General features: G+C 37.1%; 1 protein-coding gene and 1 long non-coding RNA gene across 9 annotated transcripts; one reads left to right on the top strand and one right to left on the bottom strand.

The window, feature by feature from the left end:
- Positions 1 to 12,696: 12,696 nt before the first annotated feature.
- Positions 12,697 to 14,024, bottom strand: LOC149989764 (uncharacterized). The gene is made up of 2 exons (XR_016501173.1): positions 13,640 to 14,024; positions 12,697 to 13,337 (listed from the first exon to the last, which is right to left on the bottom strand). It is a non-coding gene; the product is annotated as an uncharacterized LOC149989764 (long non-coding RNA).
- Positions 14,025 to 14,180: 156 nt separating this feature from the next.
- Positions 14,181 to 19,882, top strand: LOC112295173 (65-kDa microtubule-associated protein 1). 8 transcript variants are annotated; one of them, XM_024546480.3, is made up of 13 exons: positions 14,181 to 14,324; positions 15,103 to 15,191; positions 15,403 to 15,606; positions 15,915 to 16,151; positions 16,697 to 16,909; positions 17,108 to 17,263; positions 17,456 to 17,615; positions 17,730 to 17,881; positions 18,005 to 18,089; positions 18,237 to 18,310; positions 18,423 to 18,497; positions 18,629 to 19,001; positions 19,223 to 19,882. In XM_024546480.3, exons 2-12 carry the CDS (start codon positions 15,123 to 15,125, stop codon positions 18,992 to 18,994), a joined length of 1,791 nt encoding a protein of 596 aa, XP_024402248.1. In that variant the 5' UTR covers positions 14,181 to 14,324; positions 15,103 to 15,122; the 3' UTR covers positions 18,995 to 19,001; positions 19,223 to 19,882. The 8 variants fall into 8 exon arrangements, 7 of the variants coding, with proteins under 7 accessions (XP_024402248.1, XP_024402211.1, XP_024402221.1 ...); XM_024546443.3 differs by having other exon boundaries at positions 15,045 to 15,191; XM_024546453.3 differs by lacking the exon at positions 14,181 to 14,324 and adding an exon at positions 14,356 to 14,483 and having other exon boundaries at positions 15,045 to 15,191.
- Positions 19,883 to 21,841: the final 1,959 nt, after the last annotated feature.

The following is a 21,841-nucleotide window of genomic DNA, read 5'->3' as shown; positions in this document are numbered from 1 at the left end:
AAATTCTCGTCAATATATGTCTTGAGTTCAGCCAACTCATCTTGCGATAAACTGTAAATTAGTCCAAATGGTGGCTGAGTTCCTTCCTTGAGATCGATTGAACAATCGTATGGGCGATGCTTAGGAAGAATATCTGCATTCTTTTTCTCAAAAACGTCTTGATAATCCTGATATTGACTTGGAATGCCACTTGAAGTCGTTACGCTTTCAGAAATAGGTGCAACATAAATAGCAAAAGTTGATCCTTCTTTTGCTGCGTGTATAAATGCTTTTGCACCTATAGGTGCGAGTTTTACTATACTAGACTCATGGTTTATTACTTGGTTAATAGAACTGTTACTAATGCTCTGAGGAAAATCAAGTTTATGAAAAATCCAATCTATTCGAGGATTATACTTTTCTAACTATGATAAGCCTAAAATTACTGGATTAGAGGGAGATCTAATTATATTAAAAATTACGCAACTACTATGACCATTTATTACTACATCTACAGGAAGTGTTTCGTGAGTTACATCTCCAGAAGACAACGGACGACCATCTATGACTTCTACGTGTACAGGTTTAGTTTTTTGTATTAATGATATTCTATGACATCTAGCAAATTCTTCATCTAAAAAACAAGATGAGGCTCCTGAATCTACCAAGGCAGAGGCTTTGTAATTATTAGGTCCTAAACGTACATCTATTATAAAACAAGGAGATGGTTTTGAGGAGAGGATAGGACCTTTATTAGAAGTTGTACAAGATTCCAGCCGCACGGTCCCTATTGTAGCTGGACGTACTCGTTTTCTGACATATTGTCTTCTTTGACAGCCGTACTCCTCATTTTGTAGTTACGTCGCTTCTTTGGACAATGTTGAGCAGTGTGCTTAGGTTCTCCACAATATAAGCACAATCCTTCTTGTCGACGACGAGACTTTTCTTGCTCAGTAAGAGGTTTGAAACGTACCGCATCAATTTGCATATCCTCTACTTCCGAAGGTATGTGTTGAGGAGACGTCGGTGTTGCCATTGAATTGTAGTAACGTTGAGGCCCACTTGTGCGACTCTCGGATCGAAATTCAAAAAGTCGATTGTCGCACTTCACAGCAAAGTCAATTGCTTGACTCAATGTTTGAGGATCAGGTAAATTAAGCATCAATTTCTTTACCTCATATTGTAATCCGTAGAGAAATTGACTCACAAGTGCGGCATCATTCCACTTGATATCAGTTGCAAGTTATCGAAATTGCGAAGCATATAATGTTACTGATCGATTGCCTTGTCGCAAAATACGGATCTTGTTGGTTGCAACACGAATTGCATCATGTTCTCCAAACATGGATCGAAACTCCGCCAAAAAAGCCTCCAGATTATCCAATATTGGATCTCGTCGTTCAAGAAAAGATGAAAACCATGACAATGCTGAACCTGAAAGAAGTGTACCAATGAATCTTACTTGTGACCCTGGAGTTGGATAGCTCTGGGGTTGAAGTTCAATCACTAGTTGGACCTGATTGATGAATCCTCGAAACTTGGATCTGGTACCATCAAACTTCTCGGGCAAGGCAACTCTCGGTTCTCTAACACTCGAAGGGTGTTCCATTCTGGGAGAAGGGACATGGTTTGGTGCAGATGTTGAAGCAGCCCCAATCATCTCTATATCTTCACTTCCTACCATTCTTGTTGCTCCTTGTGGTGGTAAATTGAGTTGATGCATCGCAAGCATTAACTCCCTCAATTGTTCTTGCATCTGTGCCATTGCACTCTTCATTTCAACAAGCTCTGCCATAGTAGCACTTAGAAAAGAGAAGATGTCTAACAACGCTCAAAACAAATAGAAGAGAGGAATTGATAACAAAGAAAATACTAAGAACAATATCAGTTTTAAAGAGGGTAATCCGCAACTTCTAATGCGCTTATGTCTTATCAAGAAAAAAGGGTAATCCACTCTTAATCAAGAAAAGACAAAGCTCTGATATTGTAAGTGTACTCTTGTCAATCTGTCAAGGACAAGAACTCGATGAAAGCTAAAGAGTAAGTGAGACTTTTCTCAAAAAGAAATAGGACAAAATAGAAATATGTATATTAAGAAAGAAACTGGAATGGCTATTGCCAAAATACAAGAAAACTAGAGACCCTTGAAACTAGACTAGAAGCAAGAAAGGAGTTGACAAGAGTGAAGAGGGCTTCACTCTTGCCTCTATATATACTATCTAACTAGAAGCCACGTGGCGATGTTCTATAAGACCTCCAATATATGTTGACTTTCTAGGCCACATGCCTTTGCTTGCAAGGCAAGTTTTCTATGGATGGACCACGTAGTTAGCTTGTTCTTTAAGCTTCCAACATGCGTGGCACATGGCTAACTTGTTGACCAAGTTTCTAACCTAAAAGTCAACTATAGACTCCTATAAAGTCAAAGCAACGTCTATGAAGCTTCTAAGAAGCTTCTCTAGAATATATTACACAATTAACCTACTTTTACATACTTTTATCTATTCATATAGGTAATTATATGTATGTCCGTGACAACTGTTACGCAAGGGTTATCGATTTGAATGGGAAGAAAGGCATATTCAGGCAATGCAAAGATTGAAGAAATTATTGATGTCACCTCCAATATTGAGGAAGGTTGATTATAAGTGCAATAGACCAGTGATTCTTACTGTAGACGCTAGTCCAATTGTCGTTGGATGGGCTGTGGGTCAAGATGATTCAAATGGGAGTAGATTTGCAGTTCGATTTGGAGCTAAAGTTTTAAGTATTCGTCGGCGTGCATATTCGCAAGTCAAAAGAGAACTTTGGGGAGTCATTTCGGCTATGAAAGCTGAAAAGGACTATTTAATTGGGGCAGTAGTAGTAATTGAAACAGATTGCTTGCCATTGCTTGGAATGATTATTAACTGTTCAACGCCAGATATTGCAATGTTGAGATGGATTGCTTATATTAAGTCACTAAATCCAGAATTTAAGCATATCACTGGGAAGGACAATTTAGTAGCAGACATGCTATCTCGAGCAAGATACGAGAGGGAGGACGAAATGGTTGAAGACATTGATGATGTCGGATTGAAATTCTATTCAATATCAAATCTCAACGGAGAAGACAAGCTATTTCTTGAAGAATCTTATGAAGGAGAATTATTGGATATTGGTCATTATTTGAATACCTTGACTAAGCAGGGGAATCGGCCTACAGAAAAATTCAAACAAATAAGAAAAAAAGTATATGGATTTTTACTTCGAGATGGATTCTTATGGAAGAGACCGAAGAAAGGAATTGGGATGCCACAACGAGTGATAGGCAAAAGGGAAGAAAAACTAAAATTATTAAAGGAGTTTCATGATAGTTTATGGGCAGGGCATAGAGGAATCTGGGCTACTTTTGCTAAACTCAAGGAACGATACTGGTGGAAAAATATGTATCGAGATGTGCTCTCATTTGTAGAGTCATGTGAAATCTGTCAATCGTATTCTAATATCCGACACCGAGATGGTCTTCATCCTACATATCCTCTGGCTATTCATTTTAAATGGGTTGTTGATTTGGTTATTATGCCGGTTGGGTTATGGCAGATGAGATATTTGGTTTTAGCTCGTGAAGATTTATCAAATGAAGTAGAAGGAAGAGCATTGAGGACAAAATCTACAGAAGGGATTTGTAGGTTTTTACTTGAAGATGTCATTTGCCGTTACGGATGCGTAGGAAAAATCACTGCAGATCGTGGAGAATTAAATGCACAAGAAGCTCATAAGTTCTTTGAAAGATGTGGAGTTAAACTATCACTGACTATTGCTTATAATCCAGAAGGGAATGCAAAAAGCGAACGTGGTCACCCACCAATTGTGAAAGCATTAGTTAAAGCTTGTAATGGGAAAGTTTAAAAGTCGCCACGGCTTTTGTCATTTGCATTATGGGCTGATCGAACAACACATAGCTCGATGACAGGATATATGCCAATAGAACTTATGACAGGTCAAAAACCAATTATGCCGATTGAAGAAAAGGTACTTACTTGGAGTATGCTACCATGGGAAGATGGATTGACAAGAGAAGAACTTCTGGCTATTAGGATTCGAGAATTGGAGCAAAGAACGGAAGATGTCCAGATAGCATTGGGAAGGTTAAAAAGAGTAAGGTTATAAAACAAGGTGCGACTCGATAAGCAACATTGATTGAGACCAAAAGCAATCGAGGAAGGTGACTGGATACTTGTTTATGACAATAGTCTGGATAATCAACATAGTACTTTGCAAAAATTTTCAAAACGTTGGTTTGGACCATATGTGGTAACAACAGTTCATGATAATGCAACTTACTCGTTACGGGAGTTAGATGGTACAAAATTGAAAATACCAATTGTAGGGAAGCGAGTAAAAATATTTAAACGAAGACACGCAGAGATGAATATGGAAGACCTTAATGAAGGTATAGAGATTCCGCAGCAAGAAGATGAAAGTGATTTGGTTAATGAAGGTGACGAAGACAAACTGGACAAATACATAGAGGATATATTCTGAATCAAACAGCAATTGGGTAAATTGGTGCACACCGGAGGATGCACAAGTTCAGAGGGGGTGGATGTCATGTTGTAACACGAGTATACAGTGAAAATAAAAAGAAAGGGGAATTTTATTAATATTCAGTTACCTCGAATATTAGGAGCATCGACCAACTCCAGTGCAAATACTGAGTGGTCAGGTTCAGTCACTCCGTTACAGTCAATCGGGGCATACTAAAATGCTCCATTCGATTCCAATAACGGGAGTCAGCAGGAAGAGAAGGACCAATTCACACGACGGGTTCGAAGAGCCAATTGGATCCAATTTTGAGAATCCAATCCGGGTCCTCTTATCCAATATGAGACCTGAATTGGCCGATCAATCCAATGCAGTCTAATTACGGGAAATCCAGGTCTTACTACGGGTCTTAGCCAATCCGACGCAAGGACAAATTTGACCCAATTACGGGAACATCCAGGTTACTACTGGACTCTTATCTAATATGAGACTTGAATTGGTCGGGCGACTCAATGTGGTCCCGATTACGGGGTTCGATTCTGTTTCAGGCTGTCCTATTCTCTGTGCCGTTTCAGGGAACGTTGTTTTCGGTAAATAGATTTCTTAAAGGTAAAAACGGAGGAGAAAGCTCTGACGGCGAGAGCCAATTTTGGATCCAAGCTTGACGGTGGGAGCCAATTCCGGATCTAAGATGGAAGATTGAAGAAATTCAGAGGATAAGGTTAGGGGGGATATAGTTTTGAAGAGGGGGATTTTTTTTCTTTTTTCTCTGGGAATCAGGGGAAGCTAGTTTTCAAGCTTTTGCAAGGTTACTAGTTCGGTTTTCATTGGATAGTTTTGAAAGGAGGGATTAGAGAGAGGAGCTTCATGCTTCGGGTCGGGGAAGGAAAGACAGAGAATTTGGATTTTTCTTCTTCGTAGAGTTTTGGGAAGGCTGAGGCAATCGCTGTTGAAGTCAATATTGTAATGGTGAATCGAAATTTTTAATGAAGTGGATTTGAATACTCTTGATTGTTTTGTGAAATCGAGTTACGTCTGTGATTGAAGGATTAAAAAGGCGTCTATAGGATTGAGTATGCGTAGTGAATGAAATTTATTGGGTTAATCTAACAAGACAGTCAGTGGATACAAGATCGTAAGTACAAAGCGGTATTGAAGATTAACAGTTTGGGTTGTTCGGGGTTCTCTGTAACGTCTAGAGACCTATCGGCTGGGACAAAAAGGACTTCGACAAGCAGTCGAAGAGCATCCATATAGATTTACGGTACATTGTTGCAGTCGTTTATATTCCAATAGTCAAAACTGATAGACTGCTTGACTATCAACGAATCTCCATACTACCTTCTACAGCCAGACGCCCAGCACGTTCTCAAGCAGGAAAGCACGTAATACGACAACGGTCATCAGATACACAGCTCTTTCGAGAAAGTGATGTTATTCATAGAAAGATTCTACTATCATATGAAGTTCTTTATCATGGATCTCATAGTTGATCTCGACAGCAAAAAACTTTTGAGAGTAGAATGCAACCAGATGAAGCTTCTCGTTTGTACCTATTTACGAAAGTACAGCTGCCATAGCAAAATCTGAAGCATCGATCTCTAAATAGAAGGTCTTTGTAAAGTCTGGATTTACCAAGATTGGAGCCATAATAAATGCCATCTTAAGATCTTGAAATGCTTTTTCTGCTAGAGGTCGTCATTCGAGCTTGTCTTTGCATGTCAACCGAGCGAGCGGAGCAGCAACTTGAGAATAATTCTTAATAAAGATCTTAAAGAAGTTAGCAAATCCAAAAAAGCATTTTATATCTCTAATCGTCTTTACAACTTCCCATAATACGATTGTTTCTTCAAGCCTTTTGTAGTTGCAATGAATCCCAAAAATTCCATTTCAATTTGATTAAATAAGCACTTCTCCAACTTGGCATAAAGTCCTCGCTCGTGGAGTTTTTCAAGGACCAAAAAAGCGTGTTTTTCATGCTCTTCTATGTTCTTGGAAAATATCAAAATATCATCTAGATAGATGACAACAAAATCGTGAAGGTGCTTCCGAAAGATGTCATTCATCATGTGTTGAAAGATCACCGGAGCATTGGTAAGACCGAAAGGCATGACATTATATTCAAAATGGCCATATCTTGTACGAAAAAATGTCTTCCATTCGTCTCCTTCCTTGATATACACAAGATTGTAAGTTCCCCTTAGATCAATCTTTGTAAAGATCCTTACACTCCGAAGTTGCTCTAAAAGACCTGATATCAAGGGTAATGGATAATGATTCTTCTTTGTCACCTTATTGAGGCCTTGATAATCCACGCACATCCGCAACAATCCATCTTTTTTTTTCATGAATAAGATTGGTGCCTTAGTTGGCAACTTCGAATGACGAATGAAGTTATTGGCTAGATTCTCGTCAAAGTACTTCCATAACTCTGCTAACTCCGTTTATAAAAAAATTTAGATTGGGCCAAAAGGTGGTTATGCTCCTTCCTACAAGTCTATAGCACAATCATATGGTCGATGCTCCGGTAGCATGTCGGCATTTTTCTTTTGAAACACGTCTTCAAAATCCTTATATTGCTCTGGTATATTTGCTGTCAAAATCTTCTCTCCACTAGTTGGAGTCGCATAAATGACAAACGATATAACTTCCTTGGATGATGTTACAAATACTCTTGCTCTAATAAATAAGAATTTTTTGATTCGAGATCTTTTAACAAGCTTATTTTTTGAATGTTCTATAAGAAATGTCATGCTTTCTAACGTTCAATCTATGGATGGATTATGCATTTTTAATCAAGAAAGACCAAGAATAATAGGGTTTGACGAGGTTCTAATAATATTAAAAATAATATAACTACTATAGTCTTTAAACGTCACCTCTATAGGTTCTGATTCATGGATGACACTACTAGACAATAAAGGTCGTCCATCTATTACATCTACATGAATGAGCTTAGGTTTTTATACTAGAAGAATCTCATCATGCTTAGCAAATTCTTCATCTAAAAAGCAAGCAAATACTCTTAAATCTAATAATGATAAGGTTTTTATTTTTTGAAGGTCAAAAGATAGAAGAATGGTAAAGCAATGGGCAGGCTGAGCAGTGTCGTATGGCATGATTTGCTATCTGGGAATACACTGGATATCTAACTGTAGAGAGTGTAGCTTAAATCTTTATATGATTCTTGTCTTAGCTTCCAAAATTCCTTTATTTTTGAATAAAACTCCTAATATAATAATATATTTTATATTTATATTTTTTTATGTAACTCCTAATATAACCCCTTCAAAACATATTTTTTCCGCGAAGGATTTTCTTGTCCCAAACTTTAAAAAATCATAACTCTTGATCTAACCATTCAGTTTGTCTCAAATTTATAGGATAGGTAGAATTCACCCTTAAATTTTATCACACAAAAAAAAAAAAAAAAAAAAAAAAAAAAAAAAAAAAAACTACAAATTCACTCCTGATCTTCTGGCATCTAAGAAATCCTAGCAGATATTCCAAACCCTAATTTATAAGCACTCAAACACTATTTTCTTAATATCTCAAGAATCCAATATTCAAATATCATAAAACTTATGCACAAATTTTACTAACATTAAATTACACATTTCCTAAAATTTTGAGACAAAACCTTATCAAATTGCTCAAGATATAGCTCAAGAGACAACCACTAACAAATTAGGTTACTTACTACCCTTAGATTGCATGCAATGACTTCAAAATCCAATAACTCCTTGACTTCAATTTAGAATCCAGTAAGTAGTATATAAAAAGTGTAGCCGCAAAAGTGTTCTCTCCATTTGCAATCACCGATCGTCAATTACTATCTGTACGCATGCCTTATGCTCAGAAGAATGACAATAGGTCCAAAACTAACACCTTAACTTTGAGCGCCTATAAATTCTTCATAAAAACCTCAAATGATACAAAACTTGCACCAAAACCATAGCCAAAAACCTAAACCTTCTGAACCTAGCCTTCAAAATTCAAATGGCCTCGAGAAACTAATTCTAATCCATGTTATTTAATAAATTATATATTAAGTATATAATTACATTATTTTCATATAGTAGCCGAACCACAACACGATAGCGGAAAGAGAGGAATGTGATTGTTATTGTGGTATTAAATTATCCAGCTGCATGGTCCTTATTGTGCTTGGACATCCTCGTTTTCCTGAACAAATATGCCTTTGGTCCTAATAATGTGTCGATTTTACTTCTTGGGGCAGTTTCTAGCTCTGTGGTCTTCTTCACCACAATATAAGCATAGTCTTTCTTCCATATGCCACTTTTTTTCTTCTATAGTTAGGAATTTGATACATACCATATCAATTTGCAAGTCTTCCACTTTTAAATGTGAATTCAAGCTGCTTGCTGACATAAATGGAGCATGATGAGCCGTAAGTTGTCTAGAGCATTGATCTTCGTGACATTGGAATAGGCGGTTATCACACTTCATAGCTTAACTAATGGCTTTGTTGAGTATTTGTGGATTGCAAAGAGATAATAACAAATCCTTCATGTCGTCTCTCAAGTCCCAATAAAATTGACTTGTCAATGCTTCCTCGTCCCAATTGATGTCGTACACTAATTGTCTAAAATCTGATGCGTAGACTAAAGCAGAGCGTGCCCCTTATTGTAGTGATCGGATCTTTGTTTTAGTCCATTGTACCTTGTCATGTTCACCAAATGCTTTTGCAAATACCTCCAAAAAAGTTTCAAAGTTGTTCAAAATTGACGATCTTTTTTCAAACAAAAGAGCAAACCATGATAGAGTTTGTCCCATGAGTAAAGTTTCAACCAATCCAACACGTGACTCCTTTGTTGGATAGCATTCAGGTTGTAAAGTTGTTATCAATGTGATTTGATTGACAAAACCTCAAAACTTGGAACGCGTACCATCGAACTTATTTAGAAGGCTAATTTGGGGCTCGTTTCATTGTAAGACCAACAATCCTTCTTGAACTAGAGGCAAAGCTGCTTCTCTTGGTGCTAAAGCTTGACACTGGTGAATCCTCGATCGTGCTATCCTAGATGCTCCATCATTATGAAGTCTTGCAATGATTCCTTCAATCTCTACAGTTCTTTGTTATAACGTTGTTGGGGTAGAGAGAATTTGCCTCAAGAAAACATTGGGCTTCTGGCAGTCACTAATCATTCAATCAAGCTTCAAAATAAGGAAAGCCCTAAGTTTATATATAAATTTTCTCCTTTGAGCAATTACACCAAATACACAAGCCTCAAGTAACCAACAACACCCAAAATATGATAAAATCCTCTAAAACCTTGTATATCCTTATGTGGAAATTTTTCCGAACTTCAACATCTCATATCTCTTAATCCGACTATCCAAACAAACTCAAATTTTACATGACATATTGATGTATTCTTATTAACTTCTATAACAAATTTCAATTGCAAATTCATTGCGGATCTTGAGATATCTTGAAAATCCTAACAGTCACTTCAAATCCTTGTCTTTATACACCCGCATGCAATTTTCTTCATATCTCACAAAATATAAGCTCAAATACCACGAAATTTGTATGTATAGCTTCTTAACACAAAATATTAAATTTTATAAAAACATTTGAGCCAAAAATTTGTCCAAAAACTCAAGTTATGGCTCCAACCATTACTATAAACAAAATCACTCACTTATTGCCTTTGATTTGGAAATGCCGCCTTCAACTCCTTATAACTCCTTTATATGAACTCCAAAAGTAACAATTCTTCCATAAAAGATGTAGGCCTTAAAATCACCGTTCCAGGCGCTTCTTTTAATCTTCAAAAGCTATCGTACAACTCCTCATATCCTCAAAAGAATAACACTATGTCTTAATTTAACACCTTAACTTTGAATACCTATATCTTCTTCACAAAAACTCCAAATCATACAAACTCTTCACCCAAATTATACCCAAAATCCTTCAAATAGAGGAATAATCTACATTCTAATAAAAAAGAGCTAGCTCTGATATGAAAGATGAGTGTAGTCTTGACAAACTGTCATGAATTTAGAATACTGACTGGAAATCTAAACAAGAAATTCAAGAAGAATCGACAAGAACTAGATTAATCATATGAGTACAAGAACAATACTTGAGAGGTGAGCTAGAACTCCAAGAGCTATATTGTCGAGACTAAGGATCTCCTCAGTCTCGGTTCTTATATATATTACAAGCTAGGAAGCTTCTCAAGCAGCTTCTACAAGTTAGGAAGCTTCTCAAGCACCTTCCATGAACTTAAAAACTTCTCAAGTAGCTTCTACAAACTACAAAGCTTCTCTAGAACCTTCTAGAATCTTCTACAACTTCCTAGTGTATGTCTTTGACAGTTAGCTTGTTCTTCAAGCTACCACATGGAGTTAATTTGTTCTACAAGCTACCTACATGTGATTAACTTGTTGGCTAAGTTTCTATCCTACAAATACATCTAAAGTCAAAATCACATTTATGAAGCTTCTAAAAAGCTTTTCTAAAAGACTTTATGAAATTAATCTGTATTTACCTACTTCTATGTAATCATATATGTAACTATTAGAATAAATGTATATATTTGAGATAATATTGAAGAAAGTAAATTGAATAGATTTTTTAATAAATAAAATAATAATAATAATAATAATATAATCTTAATAGAAGTTTAGTGTATGATGAAGCCAAATTAGGCTATCAATATTTTTATAATAGTCTTACATCTTTTGAGAACCTATTTTTAATCAACATACTATCAAAGTCAAATTTAGAATCTATTGTCAATTCTAAATTTTTTATTCTTTAGCACAATCTAAAGTTGCCATTATACATTCTAAAAATGAAGTTTTATAAAAGTAAATTAAATTTAAGATCTAATTTAGAAATATAGATTATATATAAGATTTTGATCTATTTTTTTTATAGTTGGATATCTACTTCCAAATTGTCCATGTTGTTTTACAATTATAGGTAGTAACAATGGTCTTGATATTTGAAATCTTGATTGTTATTTAAAAAAAAATATTGAAATATATATTTCTTTGTCAAAAATAAATATATATATATATATATATATATATATTTATATTTTGATAATCTATTAATAAATAATAATAAAAAAAATTAATATGATAAAAAATATTAAAATATTTATAATTGAATTAAGCATGTAATTATTTAGGTGTTAAAATAAAATACTATGAATTTGGAATCTTCTTACATCAAAAATTATACTTGATACTTCAAATGCTTAATGCATGAAATTCCATCATGTTTTTAACTATCAAGATACAACCTATAATATCTCTATCAACTATAAAAGTAAAATATTAAGTATTTACTAATGCATCTATAGATATTATTTGTTTTAAAAGAATATTAGATGAACTTAGAATTAAAGACAAAAATTCTACTTTCATTCTTAGTCACAATCAATCTTGCATATAATTAGTAGATAATCCAATTTTATACTCAAAAACCAAAAACATAAACTTAGAGTATCATTTTATTAAAGAAACATCAAATATTAAAGAAATATAAGTGAATATTATTTTTACTTTTTATCAACAAAGAAATTTTCTTACAAAACTTTAACTTCTTTATATTTTTGAAATTAACCAAATTAATATTAGAATTGTGCCAATTACTACATCAAAATTATAAAGTGAGTTAAAAAAAACCTCTTCTTAACCATATTCATCCATATGAAATGTCTTATAATCTTATGCTTAAAATTTGGATTCTTAATATTGGACATATCAGTACAATTGTTCCACCACTAACTTAGATTTGACATGTAAAATTCCTAGTTTTTTCATTTGAACTACTATAATTTGAAAAAAATTCTTTAGATTCCACTTTTACTATTACAATATGATAGACTTCATTACCATTTATTTGACATAAATAAGGAAATTAACCAAGTATAAACCACCTCCAATTACACAAACTTCAAACAAGAACTGAAAACGACCATATCATCACTAACAAATCTATATGTATAACTAGTTCGCAAATTAGTCTTAGAAAAATAGACTTTATTTTTTAATTTCTAGAAGTTAGGATCAAGTGAACATTTTTGTTACAAGAAACAACCAATGTCAAACTCTTTGCATGTGCTCAAAGACCTATTGTTAATTTTGTCAGTAGCCACCTACAATAAAACATCTCTATTGGTCAATAATAATATGAAGTGAAGTTGTGTGTGAAAGGAAGTGTTGATGAAACACTTATTCCAATAAATTATGTCATCACTATTCTAAGTCAACATGACCCCACCCTATAACTTTTTGCTAGTGGCTTCTCAAGTTTTTTGGATCCCACACTTTTAATTTTAGGCAGTTACTTCTATGTTTTATGCATGTGCTCTCACATTAATAAAGACAATTTTGTTTACTACTTCATGTGATTATTATTTACAAGTGCAACAATACTTAGTGAACAGCAGCAGAACCATGACAAGGGCATTGTCTGTTGGTGCCATTCTCACTGAGGAACTAATGTATTATGAGCATTTGGTGTAGCTCAGTGGACAATGAGACATGTTTTGGTCTGAAGGAGCAGAGTCGGTGCAATTTACCGCATACAACACACAGTGGAGTGGTGTGGAGTTGGGGTGTTGGCAGCAGTGCTATCTGACAGAGTGCAGATAGACCATGATGAGGATGGGATGCTGGGAAATCCCTTCTCCAGAGCCGCTACTGGAAAGGGTTTTGTTTGTCATGTACTTGCCCTGCTGCAGCTCCACACCTGGTTGCCCACGCGGTTGCCTCCTCCTCCTGATGCTGCTGTTCTTTTAAGATTCGACGTCTATAACAGCCTATCACTTCCAGTCACATCATTACTATTCATACCCACCAATTCAAAACAACCGTCACCATCAGTAGAGATGCTATGCTTCACCCTTTCTGTTTTCAGCAATGTCACTTGAGACTTCTCATGATCTGTACTAAAAGCTTCCCTCCCTTACAAATGTACATCCTATTTTCATGTCGTGTAATACTTTTCAAGCATTCTTATATGTTTGAACATTCTTGAATAACTTTTAACTTCACTACAGTAGAACCTTGTAGAATTTGTGTCAGTTCGCTCATGAGTTTCATCGGTTCATCATTTCAAATCACTCAAATGGCGGAAGAAACTTACTGTCGAGTCATAAATACGGACTGTGATCAAATTTAAGAGAGGCGGCTGCTGTGTCGGCATCAACATTCAATTACGGTGACTCAGTTTGCAACCTGAACCAGTCGAGATTGAATTGCAAATTGAAACCTGTACCCCCGGGAACAGAAAGAAAGAATGAGAGAACCCCACCATGTGGCTCTTATTGAATACGTCGACAGACTGCTTAGGCTCGAGGTCTATACGCATCGGGACAAATAACCGAAGTAGCAATAGCTCCATAGCTACACAACCATCCAACTTCACGCGTGTCTGATCGAATGCTGCCAACACAATCTGCGGGAGAAAACACCTCTTTCGAAATCAAAAGCCACACCAAACTTTCCAAACGTCGTGGCGGCAACAAACTCTGAAATGCAGTTTGAATAAACATTAAGAGGGCAAAGGAAGAAGACCAGTCTTGAGAAGTAAATCTCCGACGTGGATGTTTGGTCGGAACCAATGAGATGGTCGTAACCCGCCAATGTGGCGAACGCGGTGGTATGAAGGGAAGGAGTAAATAGGCGGGGACTTTGAACTGGCCATGATCGTATTGGCTTGCCGCCCCAGAGTTCTCTTTGTTCTGTTGTCAGAGTTTGAACTGATTAAGGTTGTAGAGTTGCAGAGCTGCAGGGCGCGCGACTGTGCAATTGCAGTGGATTTGTCATACGTGAGCCATCATTGCTGCCACTTCTTGCTCGCTCTCGGTTTGTGGGTTTGTCCTCGGATGCGTTAGTAAGCAGTCTGTGAGTCTGTTTTAGTCCTTTGTAACTCTCTGTTTGGTATCTAGCTCTCGGTGCATACTGTTGGCCAGTGGAGTGTCAAGAGGGTGAGGATTTATGGGGGTTGACGATGAGGGGAGAGAAGGGTGTATCTCTGCATATATAATTCCGTATCCTTGTCGACAGTCGAAGGATCAGTTAATGCAGAATCTGGATTTTGTGGTTTTGGAATCCGAAGTAGTGAGGTGTGGAGAGTTGCTTCTTCGTTACAGAGGCCAGTTTTCTGTCGAGGATATATTCTAGTTGTCATGAGCACGGTTGGCACCAAGTGATGTAGTTCTGCCTCCTGTTGATATGTTTTTGTTATTCTCATTTGTAATGACTTAGTTGAAAATGCTGCTGCGTGTCAAAATCTTGAACGCTGTTGCCGAGGGTAAATAGAAGTTATTTCAAATGAGATTTGATTACCCATCTTTAGTTTGTTTCTGAGTCGATCCCGTGCTCTTTGACTACTCCCTCTTCGACATCAGATTATTGAAGCTATTGCGCTGTAGGTTAATGTCAATATGGTAGCTGTTGTTGGCACTTCTAGACGAAGTGCATTGTTCATGACTCATGTTAGGTCGCCCTACTGTTTTAAGTGTCTAGCCGTGCATTGTGCTGTGCAGCTTGAAGGCCTTGCATCGTATTAAAAGGCGCACATATTACACGTCGTGGATTGTTCAGGTATCAGTCAAGGAGTCAACATGGTCCAGCAACCTGTGACGGAGGTTATTGCAGATTCGACTTGCAGCTCACTACTTCGCGAACTTCAGGTTAGTTCTAATCCAGTTTTCAATCGCGGCGATATCAGTCTCTTTGGTGACTTGAGCCTTTCCCCCTGCCCATGTCTTGAGTGATGTGGTTATTAATGCACACCAATGTTATTTACGGACAAGCGTCCTTCAGAGGCAAGCATTACTTCTGTTTTAAACGATTGCTCTACCTCAAGATTTGGCCTCATCCTCATCGGAAAAATTAATGCAGCGAATATGGGACGAAGTAGGAGAAAATGATGTGGATAGGGACAAGATGCTATTGCAGCTGGAGCAGGAGTGTCTAGAGGTGTACAAAAGAAAAGTAGATTCTGCTAACAATGCTCGAGCTCGTCTACACCAAGTTCTTGCTAGCGCTGAGGCAGAATTGTGTGCCCTGTATTCTGCACTCGGAGAACCCACTCAAAATCAACTTGTAAGCATCTTACTTCTCTGTACCCACCATTTGGAAGTTCTGTATGTTGGGAGGTAGGTGCATGCCTGCCTGCTAGAAATAGTTGCCCAAGAGCGTGAAAGCAGTGTTATGAACTGTCCTGCCACGTTATGCTTCTATTCTTGTATTGTATTGAACCAGATTTGATTCCTAACTCACTCATTCAGAGATGTATATTATGGTCTCACAGACCGCATTTAGAGAAAAGATCATTGATCTGTGAACATTTTACCCTTGCAAGTCAGTGGCTAATTATCAATTATGAATGTGATTGTAATCTTTAATTGAAGGAAAAGAGAACTGGTACACTGAAGGATCAAATTTCTGCTGTCAGACCTCAGTTGGATGAACTACGTCGAAGGAAAGAAGCCCGAGCTGCACAGTTTTTGGAAGTTAAAACTGAGATTGCCAAGATTTGTGAGGAAATTGTAGGTAACTACGGAGATGTATGTGTGTCTGAGGAGGATCTGACACTCAGGCGTTTAGACGAGTATCATGGACAACTGGCAGCACTCCAGAAAGAGAAGGTGGGGAACTCATAAAACTTCTCTCGTAAGATAGTAATAGATATCACTGCGATTGTTGTGCGTTTGTTCAAACATTGAAATCAATTTATGAGCTCTTGAAGTAGCTCATTCGGTAATGGGAACATATTTTGAACTGCATGTTCAATTTTGAAAGGTGGGAAGTACCAATTTCGTCTCTTATCTCTACTTCTCCGTGCCTTACATTTGAAGATGGTTTTATAATTTGGAGTAATGAAAGCTCATGAATTTGAATCATTGGGATGGGAATCCCTGGAGTACCGAAAGTAAATCAGGATTTCCCCTTCTACCCTCAGTTGAGTAATACAGTTGCAATGATACCCCATCAACAATCACACACTAGAACAAAGTTTTCACCTCTGAAACGACGATTTGACGGTCTAACGCGCTTTCTGTCCGAGGGGATTTGAACAAAAGGTTTAGTGTTGAAACGTCTTAGGCGAAGCCTTCCTTTTGATTGAAAATTACATTTGCACAAGTGACGACATCAGATGTTTTTCTAAGAAATTTCTAATTGGTGTTTGCAGAGTGAACGAGTTCAGAAGGTACTAGAGTATGTGAACTTAATGCATCAACTTTGCTCGGTCATGAACATGGACTTCTTTCACGTTGTTACAGAAGTCCATCCCAGCTTGAGCGACTCACAAAATTTATCAAAAAGCATCAGCAATGAAACTCTTGATTGCCTCGCTAAGTCGATTCATTCGTTGAAAGCTGAGAAGAGAAAACGTGCGTTAAAGGTGATTTGCATGCTCAAAAAACTGAAATCCCACGGACCTAGGATAACCTGAAATCTGAAATCCCACGGACCTAGGATAACCTCATTTTCACTCGCAATTTTGTGATGAAATTTCTTCATGGTTACAAGTTAAGATTTCTCTATCCTTGGTATACCTGACTATGTTGTATCCCGCGTGATACGATGTACTTCATTGCAGATTAAAGATCTTGGAACTTCAATGGTTGAGCTGTGGAGGCTGATGGACACTCCTGTTGAAGAGCAGCAGGCATTTCAGCATGTTACATGCCACATTTCAGCAAGTGAAGATGAAATAATTGGACCCAGTTCCCTGTCGGTAGAAACTATCGAAGAGGTTTGTTGTACTCGCAATCTGATCTGGTACCTGCAGCAGCTTGTAATTGCTCCACTTATTTTCGAAATAGCCCTTGAATGAATCTTAGACTGCAAAACCTCAAGACAAATGCGCATACGTGTGACTGGAAGTCGTTTATTATCCTTTTACATCTCATGCTAAGCATTACCGTTGAGAATACTTGCTCATCAGGCTCAGATTGAGGTAGAACGACTGGATGTCTTAAAGAAGAGCAAAACTAAGGAGCTTGTATTGAAGAAACGGTTGGAACTAGAGGAAGTTTGCAAAAGCGGTCACTTGGAGCCGGATGCCAACACCACTGCAGACAAGCTTATTGCGGTGATAAACTCAGGTGTTGAATTCAACTAATAATTGAGGATGCGCAGTGCTGCTCAAAAGGTCCGTATTACAGTAAGTCTATTTACCATAAATATATAGCTTACGTAATTTGTACGAATGTCTTCAGGCATGGTGGACCTATCAGACCTTCTCGCAAATCTTGATGAGGAAATCGTCAGGGCAAAAGAAGAGGTAGCTAGCAGGAAGGACATAATGATTTTATTGGAAAAGTGGATGTCAGCTTGTGAAGAGGAAGGTTGGCTTGAGGACTACAGCAAGGTACTCAACTCTTATCTTCTTCGTATATTGTCATAGTGTAGCAATTTTACTTCAAAGTTTTTTTGCTGCAAAGCATTCTCGTTCGTTGCAGCACTGTCGGCTGAGTTTGATCATGCGTTGCAGGATGAAAATAGGTTCGCCTCTAAAGGTGCCCATTTGAACTTGAAACGAGCTGAAAAAGCGCGTGCAGCCATCAGCAAACTTCCTGGTATAATTTTGTTCTTTGGTCCTAGCTCTTTGAAACACAAGTAAAGAACTACTTTAGATAAGCATTTCAAGGTTCAGCATCCCTAATGTTCATGTGGATTGTTCGTTTAAATGTAAAATACCAACAAGTTTTATTGCCTTACAACAGTGATGGTGGAGTCTTTGTTACAAAGGACAAAGTCATGGGAAAATGAACGTGGCCTTCCATTTATGTTCGATGGGGTAAGCCTCTGAAATATTCTAAAGTTACAGCTAGTTGCCAGTTACTGATGATTATGAAGCATGATATTTCTTAACTGATCGTTAGTCCTGACCAAGTATGTTAACTTTACAGGTGCGTTTACTATCCATGTTGAATGAGTACAAGAATCTCAGGGAAGAAAAAGAGGAGGAGAAGCGCCGGCTCAGGGTACAAGCCGAAAACCCTCTTTCAAATTTAGTATTGAGCTTGCAGAACTTGAAATCTCATAACACAAGCAACTTTGTGATAACTTACACCTCTGGGTCATCTCCATCTTTGGATGACTGCGACCTTCCCAGGACCACAAAAAAGTTCAAGAACAGTTATTGACTGAAAAGGAGACTCTCTTTGGATCAAAACCCAGTCCTGCCAAGAGTACTAAGAAACCTGACAGAGGACCTCGGATGAGCAATATTGGAGCTAATGGACATACTCCAGCAAGTAGACGGTTGTCCCTGGGAAGCGCTCTTATGCAGCCAGCAACTCCAGATTGGTCTCGTAATGGACCTGCTATCTCATGGATGGCGTCGAGTGGTAACGGTAAAGCTGATTTGAAACGTGATCGAGTTCGACCTGCTGCCCCTCCCAATTTTGTTGCGATAGATAAAGAGAAACCAAGCTTTGGTGGTGGATCGGCTCCTCTTTCCCCTCGGATCCATCACTAGTCACCCTGTACGCGGCACGAGAAAAATCAGTAACCAAAACTTTATGATATTTAAACATTGGCGGTTATTCTCTGGGGTACATTTCTAGTTTTAATTTTTTTATAGTTTGTTATCATAGTTATGACAATGCTTACCCTGCTGGTACCATTGCGGATATTTCTGGTACCTTCTCGTGATGCCTCAAACTACACTTAATAGTTTTCTATAATTTTTATTTTTCTTGTGCAGTGCTCAAGTATATCGAGGACGATGTCTGTGAGCAGCCTCGACTTCAACCGTGAAACTTTACAACCTTCAGCTGCCGCCTCTTCAGATCAACAGTTCGCTGCCCTTCGAAGAGTGACCTGGTATTAGGTTCATGTCCTCCTGTGGAAGGTCGTGTCATATTGTTAAAAGAAATTTACCGCCAGTGGTGGCTTCAGCTCCGGTTTTTAGAAGAGTTCTGATAACTCAGGAATATCCATACCACCCATCTTTAGTTAAAAGCATTTGAACTTGTACTGATACCAAGCAACCTTTCCACTCTAGTTAGGTTACTTTGTATCAGTGTCCAGGTTTCTTAACTGGGTTATTAATGATAATTGCACCACTAGATCTGTAGCTGTTTCAGGGTCACTTGTTTCGCGCTAGGGTTAAGTGGAAGTTGAAAGGGGGGGAGGAGGGGGGGAACTGGTCTCATAAGCTGTGCATATTCTATCATTGTGAGTGAAGATCATTGGATCTTCAATGATCGTCTGATGTTATTGTAATTTATGCCGAATTTAGCTTGCAGCAATCATACGCAACTCTGATGTGGCATTTTCAGCACAATGGCAACTTGGCCGAAATTCCTACGAAGAGATTGAAATTTAATTCTCTCAAAATTTCAGAATGTTTCTTTATTTAAAATTGACCATAAAGAATGGAGCAGTTTTCTGGTGTATGCTCTGCCTGCTCTTGACTCAATTTTAGTAAATGAAGGAATGTCAAAAAGAGGCGTGAAAGAACTAATGCATGATATAATCTGTAACATACAGAAATTACAAAGATGCGTAAGAATGGATCTAATTTGCTCACCATCTCTGATGTGTACATTGTCTAATTGATTTATAAGTTGCATCCACAAGTAAAGACAATCTTCTATTGTACAATTTGGCACACAACTGCTGAAAATTTACAGAGAATAACTTCTGAAGCATACAAATGCACGCATCATTCTACATACTGTTTCACTTGATGGTATCATGTTCACAATTTTTCATACAGGGAAAAAAAAAAAAAAAAAAAAAAAAAAGAAAAAACACCTACCACGTACATACAAGATATACAACCAGGCCTGTCTTTAATAATCGCCCGACTAAATTACCTAAAATAGTATAATATAGGTACCTCTTTGAAATGTGGTAGGCAAATTTACATGAGGTTCAATGCTAATGAACGAGCAATATCGACCAGTTTTATTCAAAGCCATGCAAATCAATCTAAACAATTATTTAGAATCTACAAGTGCCTCAATTTGGATATACTACTTTGCATGTAGGACACCTTCAAATCCAAAGTGTGATAGACTTTTGTGGTAATTGTCTTCACCCACCTCAAGATAAAGAAGTCTGACTCCACAATACATGTATTGGGGAAGAGGTTTGCAATGCCACCACAAAACTTGACTAAGTTTGGAAAATGTGCACTAAACAAGGTCCAAACATTGTTAAATAATGTCTTCCCATTGCAAACATTGATGTTTGCTTGGAGAACAAGTTCATTACAATAAGTACAAAGAAGAGCTTTATACTTGTTGGGAATATGATTAATGTGCATTGTAGAGTAATGGTGCTACAATTGAAAGTTCTAACTATAAGCATTGTAAATGAAGTTGAGTGCAAAAATCAAAACAAGCTCTTATAATAAAATAGGCAATCCACAAATGTAGGCAAATGTGGATCTTCATGTCAACTATTGATTGTATCACATTGCACAAATATATCTTCAATGCAATCATAGGCTATAATAAAGATGAGGCCAATGTCTTACAACAGATGATTGCCTTTAAGTTCTTTGGCATCTTTGAGAAAGTCTTTAACTTAAGATGTAAGGTTAATGATAAATTTGTGCACATTGAGAATGGAGATTACATAGTGATTGCTCATGACATGTGTTGTTATATCCGAGCTCAAAATCATTTCGTCCATGAACAGGCTAGTTGCTTCAAGGTCTTTAAAGAAGAAGCTAATAAAAACCTTCAACTCTGCATCTTATTACAAGATTAATATTATTAGATTCTAAATCTTACAAAATTTCTTAGCATTGTATCCCATGAAAGTGTTTATTGTAAGCAAGTAAATCCATCAAAGTTAAAATGAGGCATTCATGGGTTCTTTTAGCTGAATGTAAGCAAGTGGCTTAGGTTGGTACTTTTTAAACCATATAGTACCCTTGTCTATAGAAAGCTAACAATTTATAATAAAAAAAGCATGTGATATCCATTTTTGCAATGAGATTTTGCTACTACATGAGGTGCAAAATGAAACCCATCATCACAAAGAAGATTTGTTCCTTTACTATCACATTCATGATATATTCCATGACTACAATAAGCTGATGCACTTTGCACCACATATAAATCAATTTGCAATCTTCATAAAAAGCTCCCTAAAGTCAGGTCACAATGTTTGCGACATAGTTAGTCATATTTTGAGTTCTATTGATCAACATGCCAAGAAGACATACCTTCTAATCAAGTTAAAACATATTAAGAAATTTAGCAACTATGTTGAACATCACTCCACTTATGTGCTACTCAAAAATTGGTAGCATGCAACCATATAAGTTAATGATGATGTGTTTTAATTATATATATATATATATATA

This window comes from Physcomitrium patens, chromosome 2, assembly GCF_059467195.1.
Source record: "Physcomitrium patens ecotype Gransden chromosome 2, ASM5946719v1, whole genome shotgun sequence".
In the NCBI taxonomy this organism is placed as follows: domain Eukaryota; kingdom Viridiplantae; phylum Streptophyta; class Bryopsida; order Funariales; family Funariaceae; genus Physcomitrium; species Physcomitrium patens.
The sequence above is the reverse complement of the archived record's forward strand: the minus strand, read 5'-3'. Positions and strand labels throughout refer to the sequence as shown.